The 21,357-nt window shown below is 40.8% G+C and overlaps 1 protein-coding gene across 2 annotated transcripts in view; it reads right to left on the bottom strand.

Moving 5' to 3' along the window:
• Window positions 1-651: 651 nt before the first annotated feature.
• The window catches only part of ITGBL1 (integrin subunit beta like 1), a 238,660-nt gene continuing 217,954 nt past the window's right edge, over window positions 652-21,357 (bottom strand). The window contains exons 10-12 of one of the 2 annotated variants that reach the window (XM_048494844.1): window positions 15,742-15,855; window positions 10,646-10,773; window positions 652-789 (exon numbers count right to left, since the gene is read on the bottom strand). In XM_048494844.1, the coding sequence (XP_048350801.1) occupies window positions 10,682-10,773; window positions 15,742-15,855 (206 nt within the window). In that variant the 3' untranslated portion in view covers window positions 652-789; window positions 10,646-10,681. Of the gene's footprint in view, window positions 790-10,324; window positions 10,774-15,741; window positions 15,856-21,357 lie in introns of those variants that run through there. The other variant, XM_048494843.1, reaches the window with a different exon arrangement.

The raw sequence follows: 21,357 nt of genomic DNA on the forward strand, positions 1-21,357 counted from the left end.
GTCTGCATTGTACAGTTTGTGTTTATTACCATTTTTGTTGTATACACAGATGCAACGTATTGAATAAAATATTTATATGAAGGCATATTGGACAAAACATATTTTAAAAAGAGTGTGCAAAGTAACATTGCATTGGCTGCAGTATAACAAAAACACCATGTAAATAGTTTGGCAAAACTCTATTTTCTCTCCCCTTGACCATGCCAAAGAAAATCTTATATTCTCAATATATTACCTCTCTTGCTGTTTTCCAGGACAAGATGTCACCATTTTATTCCCTCTCAAATTAATTTTGCTGTCAAGTAAAATCTTCTGTCTGTTACTTACTGAAGAACTGTACAGTAAATCTGATGGAATCAATTTGTATTGACAGATTGTGTTTGTTGTACTTTCACGTAGATCTTATGTTTGAGTCTAAGGCATCTCCCATAGCTTGCATGTTCTGTTCTCTTTGATCTGTTGGCTATAGCGTAATCTTCAGGTAGTTGCCATGTGCTCTGAGAAAAACACTTTTGTCAGCAATGTGCAAATATGCTTGTGATGAAGGGTGTTTGTTTCATGACGTTCGTTTCAACTTCTGTGGGGAATCAGATATATATTCACCCTGAAGCAGAGATCTGTGTGAATTTATGAATTCCGTGTAAATGTTGGGTTCCATATTCATATCAAGAGGGAGCTCCTTCCACTGGGAAAATGGAGGAAGACAGATTAAGAAGCTCCATGCATTCATTAGAACCTGCATTCTTCACTGGGTCATGGGTTGTCATGGAGTAAGACTGCATCCAAGTCCTTTGAGCGATTAAAATGAAAAGTTTACTTTTACTTTGGCTACAGTTTATTAAGCAATATTTTGTCAAAAGGTATGAAAAACACATCCCTTACTAACAATACTGAAATATTTTTGTTCATTCTAGAAAACATCCCATAGAAACAAATGAATTTTTATTGGTCCACCAATACGTACAATGACCTAATGACATACTACATGAAAGTACACATATTATTTTACATGTTTACATTTCCTGTTCTTACAGTTGTTTTCAACCTGACGAATGGTTGGTATTAAATTATTTTTCCATACGTTCCATTAGAAGGGCAGCCCAATCCAAAGGGGGTGTCTGGTTGAGTGGCATTCCGGGGACAGCACTAACGCACTGCGTCCAAAGAGCCAATCAGCAGCGCAGGGGCCAGGGGAGAAGGAAAAACTCCTTTGTCCCCTGGGAAAGGCCACAGTGGAAAATGTCTTATGCCACCTTTTTTCAGTGGCGTGTTTGCCACTGGGAGGGGGTATTTCCAGCCTGAAAGTGTATTGGGAACACCCCTGGAAAGCCCCCCCCCTCACTCCACACTGGCATAGGCATTTGCCATCATGGCCAGCCACTGCGAGGCCCAGCTTCCAGATTTGTTCTCCAGTGCCAGCATCCATGCCGCTTTGCGCTGGTGGCATGGACCCCGACACAACCCTTCTGCTGCTTCCAATGCGGCGTTAGCTCTCTCCTCCTTTGGACTGCACAGTTATAGTATCTAATAACAAAACATCAATGCAAAAAAGTAAACAACTTCTGGTAATATAGATTTTGGCAGGGCAAACAACACTTCCCACCTCCTGCTTATGGCTACAAGTGAAAAATTTAATTAACTTATCTGTTCCTAGGAAGATCATAAATGAATATTAATTTTTTTAAGAAATGCATATAATTAAGATGCTTTTCAAATTCTGTGTCTTTTATCCTGGGATGCTTAATGCTGATATTTAGAACCAATTAAAGCATTCTGGGGGAGGGGGGGAGCACACAGTTTAGTCTTTTACCAGGATGGTTACAGATTGCCATGGAATTTTAAGCAGAGTCGCAATTCAATGGACTTCACCAAAAACATGATTCTGCTTAGGACTGCGCTGATAATGTAGGGGTGGGCAATTCCCACCAGTTCTGGCCAAAAATAAATTAGGACCTGAGAAAGTTTTTTTATTATTATTTTATTTTGCTACTGTATGGCCAGAAGTAACCCAGAAAGCTCTCGTCATTTCCAAACTTGAAATCCCTGTGTGCACCTGGATTTTGACAAATAGCTACAGCAGCATGCTAAGGTCTTTGTCTGGGGTTACAGAGAACAGGAAGGGGCTCTACACTATTTCAGGATCATGTCCCCTGGACTGAGCACCAAAATCCCTTTAAATGGGATTTTGTCAGCATTGTGGAACACTTATTTGAATACTCCTTCATATTCTTTTTTAAAAGGCTCTCATCATGCAAAGTTGCAATGTCAGGAAAACGGTGGGGTTTGTCAGATCTAAATAGAGTCAGCCATGGTTAGTATTTGGATTGGCGACCATAAAGGAAGTCTTAAGGTTGCTATGCAGTGGCAGTCAATGGTAAACCACTTCTGAATGTGACTGGCCTTGAAAACTCTGTGAGGAGCCGTATGTCGGCTGCAACTTGACGGCAAAAAATCCCTATCTCTTTGGTGGTGTTAGCTCTTGAGGTGCAGGGAATTTTCTCATAAAGTGCATTCAGACTTTCAGTCTTCTACTTATCTTTTCAAATAGGTCAGTCTCAGGAAGACTGTACCACTAGTTTTTTTTTGTGAAAATCAGCTCCAAGACCCTTATTTTGAAAAAGTTAGTCTAGTCCGTGATAAAAAAGTATATGTTGCAGCTTAAATGTCAAGGAAGCACCTCTGACAGAACGAAGATGTCAGTACATTAAAAATAATCAAGCTGTGCTCTGTAAGCATGATTTCTCAAAATATATGGCCAAGGACAACATACGTGGTGAAATGGGAGCTAGTAATCACTATGGTGAGGTAAGTTCCCAGACAAGGGAATGAGGATGGCAAAGTGTTTCACCATCCATCTGCCCCCCACCCATATGCTACAAGCAAGGCTAAGCTGGGAAACCGTTCCTGCCATTCCTTCCTGTATTTACTGTGCTTGATCCTGATCTGGCAAATGAGGCTGAAGAGCCCCTTTTGAACAAACAAAGATGGCTTTCCTCAAAGAGTCAATTTTCACACATTTATGTTTGTGCACTTTCATTTGTTTGTTCAAAGTGGAGTGCTCCCTACTTTTCTCACTTGTCTTGAATAAAAGGAACCACATCTTATATTATGTATGGCATTGCAGATGGTCTATTTAAAATATTCTAGAGAGGGTGCCATGGAGTAAGAGGGCTGAGGCAAGAAAATGTCACTGCCTTTGGGGAATTTTTAGGGAATAATGCTTTTTATACTACTTGTAAATTGCTGGAAGATCCCTATGATGAGAGATATTTTTATGATGACATAAAGAGATTCAGCTACACACAGGATTACATTGTTGGATATGAAGCTAGTAAACACAATATACAGGGAGTTCAATCCAGTGTTTAAGGCTCTTTTCAATTAAGAAACTCGGGAGCACTCAACTTTACACAAGGTGAAGCAGAACAACAGGTCTGTTGTGTTATAACATCAGTTCCTGCCTAAAGTGTTTTCACAATCAAACCGTACTAGCATTATTAGCTAGGGCAATCCTTTCTGTAGTACAGCCAGTTCCTTAGAGCATCTGCACAGATGACTGAATATCAAGGAGTATAAGGATGTAAGAATTTATGATGTAAGAATTTACATAGCCAATATTGATTGCTATCTTTCTAGAAGAGTCCTTTCTTTCAGAAATAACAGCGGATTTCTGCTCTCAACTTCAGGAGGTTAAGCATATTAATCTGCAGTGCACAGACCATTAAAAATGATAAGAAAAACTCACAACAAAAGAATAGTGTCGTAGAATTATACTGTGACAGCAGTGTGTTCATGAGCCAAGGTGCCAAGATGACCATTGAATAAATGGCACTTGACCTCCCAAGAATAAACAATTACACTTTCACCCCCACATCAGTGTTGGGCAACTGAGAAAATCAATTTTTTGGTAATTCTAAATGAACTGGTGGTTTGTATCTCCATAAATAAACATTTAGTAAGGTCTCCAAAGTTACTCTTTTTTGCCAATGGTAGCTCACCATATGAGTGATGTGAATGGAGGCAAAAGCTTGACCCCATGGGATTCATGAAAATGTCCCCCCCCCCATCACCTGTGTAGGTGAATATTCACAGAAGGCCCTACAGTGAGCATGCACAAAATTCAGACTCTCTTGTGTATTACTGTTCTGCTGTGAATTGTTTGGGGGAGGAAAGGCAGGCTAGGCTGGAATGGGAGACCACCAAGGAAGGCTCTGCAGGGTAAGGCAGTCGCACACCACCTCTGTTTCTCTATTGCCTTGAAAGCCCCTTGCTGGGCTAGCCATAAGTTGGCTGCTACTTGATGGCACTTACATGCACAGATATGCTAGACTCTGAAGAAAACTCAAAAATGCCTTCCAAGCTCAAGGCTTTTTACAGCTTCTTACCACACATATAATTATGATATAAACTCAGATGCTACACTCTAGTAGATCTGATGCATCAGTGGTGGGATCCAAAAATTTTAATAACAGGTTCTGATGGTGGTTGGATTCAAACAGTGGCGAAGCGCCAATGGGGCTATTGGGCAGGGAGGTTGCTTTAGTAACCCCCCCTCGGCACTCAGAAAAAAATAGTAACCACTTCTAGAGAAGTGGTGAGAACTGGTTCGATCCCACCTCTGTGATGCATGCATGCAAGTGTACACAGGAGCTTCTCCAGGGGAATGACCTGATCTATGCAATATCACTCCATGTACATGCAGAGGACAGTTGCCTGTTTAGACAATAATGACAGGCCACAGTCCATATAAGGCATCTGCATTAGGACCGATCTTGACAAAATATCCTGTTATCAATCAGGAATGGTGTATTTCCAGACCCCAGTGATCAACTACCATTTCACAAGGAGATTTAGTGCTCCTGAGGCAACTTCCCATATGACCATCCATCCCATGCAGTTTCTGTCACTGAAATGTAACCAAATTGGCTTAGATCTGACCATAGGGAAAGGGCAACCACGCACCCTTTGTCACCTCGGGTTGTGACCATTCCATTCTGAACTCTTCTTCCGGGTAACCAAAAGCCAACATGTTTCAACAACCAATCACGTCAGGTTCATCAAATCACAAGTGTTAAGAATATGAAGATTTGTTGTGATAGTCTCTGTTATCTTAAAGTACTGTTTTCACCATAACAATTCTGATACAATTCTGTCAATATATATTTAATGAAACTTGGGATTTAAAGATGGTAATACTGGAGATTTAAAGATGGTATATGACAGCTTTGGGGAACATCTGTCTGATTATGCACATACCAAATTCTTGTCAACAAATTACGCACAGCCATTTGGAAGTTACTGTGCCCCAGCATGTGCAGCACTGATTAGAGGTACATCATGCTTTTAAAGAATGAAAGAAAACATGTCACAAGAAGAGTTAACCATACTGTACTAGGGGAGAATGGATGCAAGGGACCTCCAATAGCAGTTTCGCATTTGAAATATTTGGTAATATTAACAGTAGCATTTTCCTATTTGCGCTCTTTCTACAAAAAGAAACCGAGTTTCTAGTGTAACTATGGAAATATCTTTTGCAAATTGGTCTTTCGTTACTTCTGGAGTTACAGCTTGATCCAACTGCTGGATATTGATACCGAAGTTGCAACAAAATAATATATTAAACTTTTATATTTGAATACAGTGTTTTCCCAAACATTGAAGCAATGTGCTTTACCACCATTTTCACAAATGTACGCATTTTTGAAAAGGAAATGTATGTAATTTTTTTTCTCTCTGAGGAAATAAAGGGCTGCCAAATCTCTGTGTATTTAACATGTGACTCTATGCAAATAAAACAGGGAATCCCCCAAAATGTGTGCAATTTTTCCCCACTGTGCACTCAACATTCAGCCGCATTTCACCACTGACAATAAAATAAACATTTTGTTCCTGACGCTGACCTGGTTGTATTTGCTATAAGTGCACAGTTTCAATTTGTTACATTGGATTTTTAATGACTGATTGTACACAGCTGCACACAATTACTGAACAAATGAACTGACCTCTCTTCTTGGGTTGACCTCATTTCAAACTACTTCTTTTTTTAAGATCCGTTATATGTGAAGGGCAATGGCATAACCTGAGCTAAAACAACTAATGTCCTTGGCCTCTATGATGTACCTTAAAAAATATCCATATGCTTCTTCAGAGCCTTTGCCTTTCAGAGCCAGAGGTGGGCCTTCTTATCGTAACATGATTTAGTAATAATCTATTTGTAAGGGAATGATTGAATACTGAGTATGCCAGGACTGGAGAACTTGCAACCAGCCAAGCCAAACACAGCCCACCTGTCATTTATGGCAGTAGATCAGGCTCTGAATAAGCTTGTTTTTGCTCCGTGCCTGGAACTGCTTAAACAGAAGAGTTGTTAAGCCCCTGGCAGGCCGCAATGTACAGCTGGTGCACTGTGTTTTCCTTGGATGGTCACAAGTTGTTCAAGCCAACCAACAGTCAAGTCAGAGCTGGATCACATGATCAGCAGAGCTAAGGGTTACCCATCCCATCTCTGCATAAACATGCCTGCTGAGCTTGTCATATGCATATGATCACCCTTTCAAATCAAGCAGCCATGTGATGGCTACGGTTACTGTGAAGTGTAAGATTGTGGTAGGAGAGTTTCAAGGTCCAAGGCTTCGGGAGTTGTCAAATCACCAGTACAGGAGAGGAGAGTACCGGTTATGGAAAGATCAAAGGGAAATCTCAGTAGTTCTGCCTAGGGCCCTTATCATAGCTCTAGATGCCATGGTACAGACCAAATTTTATTGGGTTGAGAGATTTGACATTCTCAAGAAATTGTGGAGCTTCTGGAAGGACTTGTAGTATGTAGGCTTTAAGGCAAATAAGGTGAGTTTAGATTATTGTACATGGCTTTGAAGAAGAAGTGTTGGATTTGTATCCCCCCCTTTCTCTCCTGTAAGGAGACACAAAGGGGCTTACAAACTCCTTTCCCTTCCCCCCTCACAGCAAACACCCTGTGAGGTAGGTGGTGCTGAGAGCTCCAAAGAACTGTGAGTAGCCCAAGGTCACCCAGCTGGTGTGTATTGGAAGTGCACAGGCTAATCTGAATTCCCCAGACAAGCCTCCACAGCTCAGGGAATCAAACCCAGTTCCTCCAGATTAGAGTACACCTGCTCTTAACCACTACACCACTGCTATTTTGGTAGTAATTTACCCAACAGTGTGGAGCTAGATAGATTTATTGTATTGCTATGTGCCATACTTTTTCTGTTTAAAAAGTGCCAGTATTTATATTTTGTATCTATTTCCTCCAGTTTCTCCCATCAGGATTTTGTAGAGTCCCCCCAAAGGTGCTTTAAAGTGTTAGTACTCAATGGTGGATTTCGAACAGATAAATAAATGAGGACGTTATAAAAGGCATTTTGAGGAAGACCCTCAGACAGGTCTCTTCCCCAAAACAATTTCAGCTTGTTTTATTCCTCTCAATCCAGGTTTTTTAAAAAATCGCTAAACTAGTGATCTTTTCTCCCCAACTTGGTTTGAAACTGTTTCCTGTCTGCTGAGCAAACACAAGCAGACTGGAAACACTTTACTTTTCCCACCCAAACTTCTTACTTTCTTTTCCGCCACTTGTGCTCGCCATTTTGTGTGCTGCAGCAGATTCTCTGTGAGGGTTCCCCATGGAGGTTTCCTCTGCTTGCAGTTCATCAGTGTGTAATTTCACTGTAAAAAGTAGATGAATAAAGTTGTTTTGCCTAGCACACTTGTTTTTCCTTTTTGTGTGTGTGTTTTCAGGGGGATGTCTGTGAAGCAACAGAAACACAAATACGTGTATGTTGCAGCTTCTGTAGTCATGTCCCTGTAGTTTCACAGACATCCCCCTTAAAACAAACAAAAAGGAAGAATGACATATGTGAAGGATTGCTAGGCAAAGCGCACTTAATTCGTCTACTTTTTACAGTGAAATTACATGCAGATGAGCAGTAAGCAGAGGAAATCTCCATGGGGAATCCTCACGGAGAATCTGCTGCAGCACACAAAATGGCGGGCGTAACTGTGAAACTGACAAGAGCTCTGTGCAGCAGTTGGGGGATAAGATCCATTTTGTGTTCTCCCACATTGTGGGAACACAAAATGCCCAAACAGATGTTTTATAATGTCCTAAAGATGTTATATTGATGCTGTGCAAAATGCACCAATACCAGTGAGCATCACCATTAAAAAAAGTCTTGGTTATGTGAGACACATGCTGAATGAATCCACCCTACAAAAAATACTGTACACTTGCGTTCCTTCTCACAGATACTACTCAAAAGCTCACTTCATCTGAGGTATGGTCAAGAATTTTGGGTTGAGGCCATGTTGGAAGTCATTATTTTTTGGAGACTCTCCAAACATTTTTGAAAAGGCCTCTGAAATATTTTCTGATAGGTACAAATGCAAAACTCTGAAACCGTCCAAAAGCATGAACTTACAGAATGTACGATTTAAATGAGCAAGTGAACAATTGCATAATGTACTGGACAATGATCCAACAGTGCATTAGCAGGCAAATTGGTGTTACTTTGCTTTGTCTGAGCATCTATACTCTTTCTACCATTTCACCTTGAGGACTTCTACCCTATTAAAGGGCATTTTGAACAGCTCAGATTTGTGCCAGTTATAGCTTCAGCCCATGCATTTGCTCCCTGCTGGTGGCACACAGTGGATTGACTGATTGCATTGATTGATCAGTAGGAAGCTGATGAGAGTGGAGGTCCACTAGAAAGCTGAATTGGATAGCCTTTCAGATTTTTTTCAGCTCCTCACTCCTATTTGTCCATGAAATAGTCACCATCTAAAGGTTACTTTGGAATGCCCTTAAAGGTAAAATGCTTCATGTGGCAACTCTTTTGTGCGTAGATCAGACACCTTTTCCTTTCCAGGTCTGCTGGTATTGTGAAACACAAATGGATATCTATGCTTATCAGGCATCCAGAGATCTGCTCATCTCTAAGACCCCTTGTACCTCGCTGCCCTCTGCTTTCTGCTAGCCATGGTGACCAAAGGAAACTCCATATTCAGAGAAAATACCAGCAGAAAGCCCTATTTGCTACAGCAGTTGGCCTTCCATGGGAACCTGACTGTCCACTGTGTGAAATAGGATGCTGGACTAAATGGGCCACTGGTCTGATGCAACAAGCCTCTTCTCATGTTCTTATACTTTAAAAATGTTTCTGGACTGCCAAGGGAAGCAGACTATTCCGGCAGGAACACCCCTATCTCACCTTGTGATGACTTATATAGCACAAGCAAAATAACACAAAGTCATGTGCAAGCTTTGAAGTTCTCAAGAAAATAGAAGCAGAAAAGATGTTTCAGGCTCTGGTCCTAAGGCCCACGTAGATATGCAGATTTAAAATGGTGTCAGCAATCCTCACGGAGGTCTTCTTACAAGACGGGCCTGAAACATCTTCTCTTCCACTCCATTTTAACTTCTATAATACTTTGTGTTTTTATGGTTGTTCCTGACAACGTATTACCTGGCTTTTGTGTTTGGACTTGCTTCGGACTGCTGTGGTTACATCAAACTCCACTCCTATCTTATGTAAGGCTGCACCAAGCATTCTTTGATTGTGACACTCAACTCAAAAGAAGAATATTTGATGCTGCCCAAGAGAATGAAAAAACTGCACATCTCACCAAACTTGTCTCATTGCTGGGTTTCATTTCCTCAACTTCAGCTGCTGTTTCTCAACACCATTCCTTCTCTTGCTTTGACCACTCACAGTGCACCCTGCCATGTAGCCCATAGGACTGTAGCAACCAGTGTGGTATCAATAAGCATTCTTGCTGTTATAGTGTGAGGCGTCACTTCATGATGTACTTGGAAAATCACAAAGCCCACCCCAATCAACAGGATTAAAAAGCAGTGAGGGCAAATGAGAGTAAAGAAAGATGAAAGTACCCAGCACTGAAACCCCATGAATGTGTTTGCAACAGGTGCCAAAATCTGTAATTTTTTTTTAAAAAGAACAAGATACAGGCTAAGTAATTTTAAGCAACTCCCATGGGCAGATGCATCCACTTTGTGCAACAAGTGACTCCTTTGTATATCCTTCTTCCTACTTCTGTGGCCACCTTGAGGTTCATAGATTAACAGTGCAACCCTAAATAGAGTTACACCCTTCTAAATTAATTGAAGGGGATAACTCTACTTAGAACTGCAACTGCAAGTCTTGGTGGGCACAGAAACAATTTACTACAGTCTATGTATATCGATCATGCTGAAATGAGTTACATGCTTTACATTCCTTGTTGAATCCAAAATCTTTTACACTTCGCTAAAGTAGCTTACTCTTTTCATACAAATACAGTTGTTGCTATATAATGAAGCTGAAATTTAATAACCAAGTACATTATTCAATGCATCTTTTCTGTGCAATTTCCAGCAAAGGCTATGCATGCCACTATTATATGATATACTTTATTCTGGATGGTACTTGGTGGTTCCTGTCTGACTCTCACTAACTGTTCTGAGAACAGAATAAGAACATCAGAGAGGTGCATTGGATTTTTTTAAAAAAATACTTTCATGTATTGCTTATTTCCAGTGGTGGGTTTTGTTTGGTTTCATTCAAATTTGTCTTTCATTTACATATTGTAGCAGCCTCTCTAGCATTTTTTTAAAAAAAGAACTCAACCAAACCAGAAATCTTTTGGACTTCCATCTTCCATGGATCTGTTAGGGGTACTCTGTCCCAAGCCAGATTTCACACGCATTTCCTGTCCAGCCTTCCCAGCACTCACAGTTTCCACAGCTACATATACCATTTCCTGGAACAAAACAACACAAGCTTTACTTATCCATAACTTTAAAAAGCGTTGCTCTGTGAAAAATAACAAACTGCAATGAACTAGATGTCATTGTCCATGGATATTTTTCTCTTTCTAAACCAGGCTTGCTTTACTTTTCATTATGAAGTGACCGCAAACCTACATTTTCCTATAGGTAGCTAATTTTGCTTTTAGATGTTTATTTAATTTTTTTTTAAAAAAAATAAACTGTCCAAATCTAGGGCCTCTGTGTTGGTTCAATGTTGCACTGGAATGGAAAACAGGGTCCCTCTAACCCTTTGAATTGGGCTGTTGATGCTAAACCCTTCTGGCAAGAGGCTCCAGAGCAAGCCAGTAGAATACTTCGGCTGCGTAGGGTAGGATCATGGGAGGAAAGGTGATATTCTACAGCCCGATTTCATCAGATCTCAGAAACTAAGTCTGGCCAGTACTTGGATAGGAAATCACCAAGGAGGGCTCTGCAGAGGAAGGCACTGGAAAACCACCTCTGCCTTTCACTTGTCTTGAAGGCCGCTTGATGAGATCACCATAGGTCAGTTGCAGTGATGGCACTTATGTATATAGGCAGGAAGCCACAAATTCAGATCTGTGAACAAAGGGCTTGTGTCTCATGCTCCTGATTGCTTTCTTTACTCTGTCCCCAAGTCCAAATCTCCTTACAGCCAAGAATAACCAGTTACCTAAGTTTCCTGCCTTTTCACAGGGTATCTTGTAACATGTCATGTGCCCTAGAAGGCATAGACATTGCTAACAGTTTTAACATATTTAACATTTAAAATCCTGCCATCTCTTTGTTCAAAGTGGCAAATGATACAGCAACCAACTTATAAGAGGAAGATAATAGGCTCCTTGCCTTGTGGGAAGTGTCATCAAGACACAGCTGACTTATGACAACTCTGTAGAATTTTCAAGGCAAGAGACATTCAGAAGTCGTTGCCATTGCCTGCCTCCACATAGCGGGTCTAGGCTTCCTTGATGGTCTCCCATCAAATTACTAACCAGGGCCAACCCCAAGGGTTTACAAAACAGTGCCTGGAGTTAATCTTGGGGACCCTGCCCCACATCTCCATGTGTATATTGGGAGTGGGGCATGCCAGCTTGTCTGCCCCCAATCTCCACATGAATATCAGGAGTGGGGCATACCAGTTTACTCACCCCCAATCAACATGTGGAGATAGTGGGGCCAGCTGGCTCACCCACCTCCAATTTTCCTGCGGAGCTCAGGGATGGCCAGGCCTGTTTGATACTGACCTCAGCTCACCGAGGTCCAGCTTCCAGCCTGCAATTTAAAGCTGGATCCAAGCCTCTCTGAGGCCAGGATCAGATTGATCACCAAGGGCTGACCAGCTCTAGCTTTATACAGTTGCCTCCACCCACAAACCCCACCTCCAGTCAGGTGGAGCTTGGGGGCAGAGCCATCAGTAATAGCTAGATTTGGCCAGTCCCTGGGGCTCAGTCAGATTCTTATAAGTGTTCTTTTTGCTGTGTTATCACATTTTCAAATTCTGTTTATTGCACCTTATTACACCTCTGGCTGTGTGAATGTTCTTTTTAACTCTTGAAACCAGTTGAAAGTGTAATAACCATGGTATATTTTTGCCATTATCCTACAACTTTACCAAGATTTAATGTCTTCCTGAGGATTTAATGTCATCCCCTTTGGGGATGAGGCGGCCTATAAATCCAACCAATAAATAAATAAATAAATTTATCATATTTCCATATGCTACAAAATCATTGTTCTTTCTCATATTTTTATTGTAATATGCTTCCATGGGGGATGCTAGCAGAAGTCTTTTTTTGGAAAAATTCCAAATTTTCAAGAGTCTACCATTTACTTCTCAATGTGTAGACTAGCTCTGAGATGGAGGAGTTTACTTTTGACTGTACTGATGTTAGTAGTAACTCACAACTTGGGCTGGCTTGCTTTGAGAACCTTTGGCCTGGTTCTCAGAAACAGCTATAGCTGAAATGTGGCATACACAAACTATAATAAAAGCACCAGAAGGTAAAACTATTTCTGGACTACAATCTTCCAGAATGCAGACTGTGGCAGATTGTATCCCCATACCAACACACACACACACACACACACACACACACACACACACCCCATACCAGTAGGGCTGTTCCAAGGAGAGTTACACTTTTCTAAATCCATTGAAATCATGGTTAACATCAGGGAAAAAAGCTCTTTGTATTGTATTCTTTGTGTCATACTATTTTTTTTAATGCATCAGGAATTCTTTTTGGACAGAACCATTTGTCCATGACAGTATTCCCCTGAAGGGCCTCTACCTGCACTCAAGAAGGAGTTTTACCCCCACAACATCATAGATTTGATAGGATAGCAGGGAGTACATTTAGGTGGTCTAAAGGCCTAGAAGAAGAAAAGTCAAATCCTGTCTCAGTCATGATGGAGGTCAGCCTCTGTTTTCCCTTCCAAAACCAGCAGTAAATATGACCTTCCCCTTAGTGGATTATTTTAGAGATTTGGATTATACAGCACAGTAGACATGCTGCTAGCATGGAAACTTATTGGGGGTGTGGAAGCAGCAAACAGAGGTTGCCTATGTCAAGTTAGATTTTCCAAAGCAATGGCAAACTTTGTGCAGCTCAACATTCTGCAAAATCATGTCTGTTTCAAGGTCAAGACTTGAAATTGCCAGAGAGTGCACTTCAAATCATATATCTCCCTAGCAAGCAACAAGAGCTATTGTGTCACTGGGCATCCTTCTCCCATCCTGTTTGTGATAGCTACCATTTTCTATTTAGCACTTGTGTCAGTATGTCTTGCCCACGGTCTTTAAATGCCCACTGATCTTTAATTGCCCACTGTCATGTCACAAGGGAAACTGTCATGGGTCTTGACATCACCTTAGAAAGCATGCAGTTTGCTAGATGGATGGCTGTTGTCTAAAGTGGGTTAGTGCCATAACGCATTCACCCATTCCTGTTATTGTATTCTCTGTGGTCTGTGTTCCAAAGTTGCTGAATGTATCCTCCAGGGAAGCTGCAGAGCTTCCTATAAGGCAACAAAGCAGATTTCTTTCCGAGTATGAAAGCTGTGCCAACCCTGATCTATCATGGGTCATTTCTGCATGGTCCAAATATCCTGGGTTGAGCAAGGGAAATATCCTGGTTTGGTCAAGACATTTGCACTGTTCCCAGTCCTAAAGTGGGTTTGCCCCACAATATTTCCCTCATCCCGGGATTTTCAAAAATGGCCAATTTGGTGATTCTTTTTAAAAATCCTGTGTTGAACCTTCTACCGTGCAAACACCATGGGAGCAGAACCAGTTTATTTTTTCCGCCCAGCAGCCTGATCTCCCTGTCTCACTGACCTCCCCCCTGATCTGTGGACCTGATGTCATGTCAGTTTTCAACTCAGCTGAGCCACTAACCGCTGCAGCCCCCCTTCCCAAAATGTTCCCCCCAACATTTTTTCTGCTCATGGTATCAACCAGGTGCCATTTTGCCTGGGTGAATCAAGAGTGGAGTCCCAAAAACATTCCCGTTTTCTTTTCTGTACATGTACTGTTGCTTGGAGTGCATAGCTAGGAAGATGTGCAATTTTGGCTGGATGTTAGTGGGCATATCATGGAAGGGGGGGGAGCCTCTCGTTTTCCTCAAAAATATGAAATCATGAGTGGGAATGTGATGCTATGCCCCATTGTTTTTTTCTGCCACTTGCTGTGTTGAGGCCTGGGCTAGGCCCTATCCATAACTGGGAAAAGGGGGGCTTCATTTTCCCCTGCTCGCTGTGGATAGACCAATCAGTGCAGCCTTTTTGTGGGCCAGCAATTCAAAAAGTCAGGAGGAGATGTCAATTCAAGCTGCTACCCCAAAACATCAGCCTATCAGAATGCAGGACACTGGGGATGTTTGCGCATGCAAAGATACATTTGCAGTGTAAATACAAAAGACCTGGGCTCGTGCGAAACAAACGGGAGTATTTCCTCCCGGTCTTCACTCAATTCCTTCACAGAAACAGGAGAAACTGGGATAAAATAGACCCTGATTGTAAAATACCAATTGTAACCCAGTATAATTGTGCCATGCAGAAACAGCCATGTTCATGCAATAGCCAATTTTCTGGCATGGAAGAACCTTTTTGTAGAGAAGATAACCATATTGTTAATTAACTGGAACACTATTGTCTGTCAGAGTGTACTGAGCTAGAATGACCAATGGTCTGACTCAAAATAAGGCTGCTTCACAGGCAGTTTTTTTAAAAAAAATCTTTTTAGGGCTGAAAAGAAAATACACAGAGCATTGAAACTATGAAGGAAATGAGAAACAGGAAAACCACGGCACAACAGAGAGGAGATGAAGGGCTTAACCCTGCTACTGTTCATCCTTTGGGTTCTGGCAGGTTGTTTGAGGGAACTATACAACTCTAAAGTATACATGTATTTTAACATAATCTTGTTAAAAATCAGAATATTTTCAATTAAAAGGTCATAAAAAGTTGGAGGCAGGGGAAGGGTTAGATTTCTGTAATCACAACAGCTATGCTTTTTATGGGGCAGAAAATGAAATTCAGTGATAAAATATACTAGGAAAATAGGAAGTGCCAAGCAGCAACTATATGTCCATTGTATTCTCATCCACCCAACTACAAACACACACACAGAAAGCACCAGCATATTGTTGAAAAATAAAAGAGATTGCCACTGCCACTGTCTTTGAGATGACCTTCTGGATGGCTTTTTGTCCACTTTTAGGGTTTGAACTACGTGCATCTGGAATTACTTGTTCTGCAAGCAAACTTTTGGAGTGTTCCTCCTTGTAGCACTTTATTGTCTAAAGTGTTTATGTGGGTTGGTGAGAGGCCATGAGGTTTCTGTATTCTTTTGGATGGTAGTGAGTCTGGAACTAAATAACTTTTTGGGCTCTGTCACGCTGCTTCTAAAGGAGCAGTTAGGGTGAAAAACCATACTACACCTGTGCAAATGAGGTCATCATGTTTGTCGCAGTCTCTGTCATCGCATTCGCAGAATTCCCCAGTAATATACCATTCCTGGGGTGCACAGACGCACTTTCCACAGTGACAAGAACCTGAAAGCAGTAAGAACAACGATCATTGCAAGCATTTATAGAACATGGGAATTTTTCAGTCAAGCATTGAAAATCTCAGGCACACAAAATCAGTGCCTATTAATAAGCGATTGTCTACAAGGATATAATCAAGATAAAAGCCTACTGAAAAGAAGGATGTTACGCAGGTGTGCTTTAACTTGAAGTATTCTCTGCGAGGACCTGTAGTGATTCCACCCCCACCACCACCATTTTGCTTTAATCAGGAATTATTTTGAAGGAGAAGTTTTTCCTTTGTCCCAGAGCTCTAAAATCAAGGCTACTGTTTCCAGCAGGGCTACAGTGTTTTCAGCTCAGGTCAGGAAGAAAGAGAGGAGATAATCCCCCTGAAGTCACTAAGATTCTGTCAGGGATAAAAATGATCTGAAGTTCTGAGAATAAGTTACCACAGCTGGTGTCTTATTATCCTCTCTGCCTGTGAGGGAGTAGAACACCACTGAAGCACCTCACTTTTTTCTTTTCTAACCAATCATCTGATTTAGACTAAATGGAATAAAATCATCTGATTTAGAGTAAATGGGATAAAATGGAACTCTCAGTCCACGAAGAGTGGCTCACCCCAGCACACAGACGTGGGGTTTCCGTTGGATTCCAAGACAAAAAAAGTATGCAAAGTATTTAATTTTAAAACAATTTAACTTTTGGCTGGATTACTGGTATGTCTCTGGTTTGAGCAGCTTGGTTTCATTCAATAATGATATGCTATCTCACAGTCCTTGCTCAACAATCACTGAAATATGATGTACTAAGCATATTTTTTGGCCTCCAGTTCAGTGAACTCTCATTTTTTAGAACTGAAAACATATCTGTACCAAAGCCATTAAATAAAAATGTTACTATAGTACTGCTATACAATTTAATATTTAGAGCACTGGCTATGATAAACAAGGAATTTTACCAATTCTTCCTTGCATCAGAGTTGCTGGATTATGTTGCTTGGTTGGTTAGCTAGTTGATCAGAAACTGATGTTTAGAAACCACTTTCATCTTGTCCTATTCCATTTTACAAGCCAGTGAGGAACAATGTTGGCCAGACTGGTTCACATTTGACTGTTCTTTGTATAGGCGTGTCTTTATAGTGACACACCTAAATGCCTCATCATTTAGTTTGCAAAGGTTCTGTGCCACACTCTGATAGAGTATGTGATTGTGGTGGAGAAAGTGTACTACATGACTCTGAATTGCAAGCATTTTCTGAGGCAAGAAATCTTTTAATTTTTCCTTTGCTCCAAAATATAGATCAGGGGTATACCACTGATGACCCCCCCCCCCAGATGTTCGTGGACAACAATTCCCATTAGCTCTGCCAATTGGCCATACTTGCAGGGGCTGATGGAAATCTTAGTCCATGACCATCTGGTGAACATCTGGAGAGCCATAGGTCAGAGACCCGTGGTATAGATTATACAGAGACATTAGCTCTTTTATTAGAACATAATAGTAGAGCTAGTCTTTCAGTTATGAAATTTTATGCCCTTGTGATGGATTCTATAAACCAGACTGGCCCCTGGGCAATCATCTTTGGAGCATGTGGTTGCAATTACTATCTGAACTATCTCCTCTTGGCCTTTTGGCCAAACTCAAGTATATGAACCATCCACTCCATATGACAACTCTACTTTCAACCCCAATGATTTTTAAGACTGCAGTAGGTCAAATTTAGCCTGCCACGCTCACTCAAAATGCAGGAATCCCATGTACAGCTTTCCATGTTGAAGCATTTGTTCACATAATCAGCATAATATGTTTCCCATTGGCCATTCCACTCACCTGCGGCGGGGGGGGGGGGGGAAGACTACAGCTAAACAGATCTTCCAGCTAATTTTATTACCCTATCCTTCCTCATCACTCCCTCCTTCTGTCATGCTGGGGACTCCTATCCAATTTCAACCATCCAATCAGCTTTCAGCAGCTTATTGCATTGTATGTTTGCAGGGCACAGATCAATGAGAGAAGAGGAAGAAGATCCATAGCAAAGTTGTATTCCCAAGCAGCTGCCTTTTCAAGATCCTTAGGTCCTCAAGATTAGTGGAGTCCAAGGGACTTTGTCCCCTAAAACCTCTCTTTTGATAGCTCTGATTGTGTGCATGCCAGAAAAAACCTGAAGTGGATTTATGTTGTGCAACATAAAAAGTCTTATTCTGTGGGTGAATGTATTTTCTCATTATATGGCCTTGCAAAAATTTAGAATAGAATTGAGGGGTTTGCCCAAAGGAATCCAAGCAAGTCATCTGGGAATCCTTTTGCCTGGTTTAGCCCGTGGCAGAAATGCAGAACACAACAGCTGCAAATAGTTGTCATGTACAAGCTACCAAAAGTAAAATCAGTATCTACACTGGTTTGCAAATTGTACATATTGCACAAATAGAAATATTTTCTGTCAAAATAGAGATTGAGTTCTTACTCTCTATATATTCAAAACTATATATTCAAATTCATGTTATTGCTGGTATACATTCCTTAGGGTAAAAATCTGGCTTTGGCTAAAACAAAGCAGAGCTTGTATAATTTATCTGATTCAGCGTTTTGCCCAAGAGAGGAATTTCCTTGTTTTTTCTTTTCAGTGGCTCAGTTGAATACCCAGTGGTTAAGTATAAGAACAGATCTCATACAGATGAGCCAATTAAAACTCCTCATTAAAATAATCTACAAATTCCAGATGATGGATTGGATCCAACCAGCTTTTTCCATGATGGAAAAGCCATTTGAGGCATGAAGAAGAAGAAGAAGAAGAGAAGAAGAAGAAGAAGAAGAAGAAGAAGAAGAAGAAGAAGAAGAAGAAGAAGAAGAAGAAGAAGAAGAAGAAGAAGAAGAAGAAGAAGAAGAAGAAGAAGAAGAAGAAGAAGAAGAAGAGGATGAGGAGGATGAGGATGAGGATGAGTTTGGATTGATATCCCCCTTTCTCTCCTGGGGCTTACAATCTCCTTGCCCTTCCCCCCTCACAACAAACACCCTGTGAGGTGGGTGGGGCTGGGAGAGCTCTGAAAAGCTATGACTAGCCCAAGGTCACCCAGCTGGTATGTGTGGGAGTACACAGGCTAATCTGAATTCCCCAGACAAGCCTTCCCAGCTCAAGCGGCAGAGCAGGGAATCAAACCCAGTTCCTCCAGATTAGAATGCACCTGCTCTTAACCACTATGCCACTGCTATTTTGGTAGTAATTTACCCAACAGTGTGGAGCTAGATAGATTTATTATATTGTTATGTGCCATACTTTTTCTGTTTAAAAAGTGCCAGTATTTATTTATTATTCCTCCAGTTTCTCCCATCAGGATTTTGTAGAGTCCCCCCAAAGGTGCTTTAAAGTGTTAGTACTCAATGGTGGATTTCGAAGAGATAAATAAATGAGGATGTTATAAAAGGCATTGCTTTATGAGACATAAAAAAGAGAATACAGTGAGACTGAGGCCCCTTCCACACATGAAGAATAATGCACTTTCAATCCTCTTTCACAATTGTTTGAAAATGGATTTTGCTATTCTGCACAGTAAAATCCAGTTGCAAAGTGCATTTTCAAAGTAAGAGACTTCAGAGGTGTTTTGTCACTGCCTGTCTTTGCATAGTGACCCTGGACTGCCTTGGTGATCTCCCATTCAAATACTAAACAGGGACTGACCCTATTTAGTTTCTGAGATCTGATGAGATCAGGCAATTCTAGGCTCTTCACACTTACAGATCTAAATATTTGCAAAGTATGCAACAAATATTAGACTAGGGATACAGAGACAACTTTGAAGAAAAGATAAAAGTGCCCACTTTTGAATAGCCAGCATAAAGAAAACCCAGGTATTGATGGCTACAAAGTGGTTTGTGTATATGGGACAATCAAGAGATTGATGGGGAAGATGAGAAGATGTGACCAAGAGGAAGGACTGATACTGATAGCCAGAAAGCACCTCCTGTTTGGAGGAGAATAATGTGTCACAGTGGTAAACCCAGCTATGCCATGCTACTTGTGTTGCCAACCTCCAGGTATTGGCTGAAGATCTCCAGGTATGAAGAATTACAACAGATCTCTAAGCTACAGAAATCAGTTGCCCTGGAGAAAATGGCTGTTTTAGAGGATGGATTCTATGGCATCTATTCCCAGATGTCCAGGAATTTCTCATCCTGGAACTGGCAGCCCTACATGCTACAGTTGCGGTTGCTAATGAACAAATTGCAGTACATGGGGTCTGTGGGGAAAGGTGGGATTTGGGATGAGAAAAGGAACTGGTTATGGCAAGTACCATCTCAATTGTGAATAGAGGCTAAGGGAACCATGCATTACAACCATAGGAAGAAACCTTGAAATAAATTGGGTCAAATAATTGCCATGGACTCCTGCAGTAGGAGAAAGAGCTGACAGGGGTAAATTGGTTCTTATGCATTATCCATATAAATACTATTGTCTTTGATGAGAAACAAGAATTGGGATTGACATTCAGAAACTTGGGAACAGTTAATAATCTTCCTACAATCAAGATATCCTTCTACACCAACATCTAGTTCTGAACTGTAGGCAGCATGTGGATAATCCAGTTAGAAACGGTGTTTTGTATAGTTTAAATAGATAAGCTACGAAATACTTCAAGTTTATTTCTTGTGGTTTTTGTGCTTTGTATTTTAATATGATTACTGTTCTTTTTTTTTCTCTCATTCAGAATTTTCAGTATTTGGAAAGAGTATGTAAAGGACTTTATTTTCTTTCTGGTAACATTTATGGAATGAATTGTTTCCAGGCAAAGATTGGGAAAGCATGCTATTGAAGAACATGTAGAATTGTAGACCTTGAACTGTTAATGTGGACATGTAATTGAAGATTTTGCTTTTACTTTGCATTTAACAAAGATGTTTACTTTTTTTAAAAAAATATGCACTATCCATATGAGCAGATAATGAACAGATTAGAAAAATAAAATGATAAATTCTGGGGCACAGTGTTTTTTTGTTTTTGTTCAATAATCATGTCATACTTGATTTTAGAAGATTTCACATTCTCTTCCTTAATGACCATGTGCTACTATTGGGGTCCTCCATTTGACAAGACTAGTCCTGAAGTCCTTGTATTGGTACAAACCTCATTGAAGGTTGAAAGAATAAGGCAGACACAATGTGCAAAAAAACACAATTATAATATAACAAAGTGTAAAACCTATGAAAGGTTGGATCTTGACAGGTTCTGATGGTTATGGGAATGGAATGGACAGTGCAAAAGAAAAGAGCTTTCCTGCTTCGGTCAAGTGTTGTCTTTCCTTCCTGCTTCGATCAAGTGTTATATTTCCTTCCTGCTGCTTGTAGCACAATACCAGAATATAGCCCCAATAGATAATGGCCTGGTATGGATTTACACCCACAAGTACACCTCCAAATGGAGTCCCATGCTGTTGGTAAACAGTGCCTGAAAGCAAAGCTTCTAAACACAATACCGAGAACCTTCTAACAGGAGTATACTGTATTGTAAAGCCATTTTAAAAAGCTGTT

This window comes from Sphaerodactylus townsendi, linkage group LG04 (genome assembly GCF_021028975.2).
Source record: "Sphaerodactylus townsendi isolate TG3544 linkage group LG04, MPM_Stown_v2.3, whole genome shotgun sequence".
Lineage (NCBI taxonomy): Eukaryota > Metazoa > Chordata > Lepidosauria > Squamata > Sphaerodactylidae > Sphaerodactylus > Sphaerodactylus townsendi.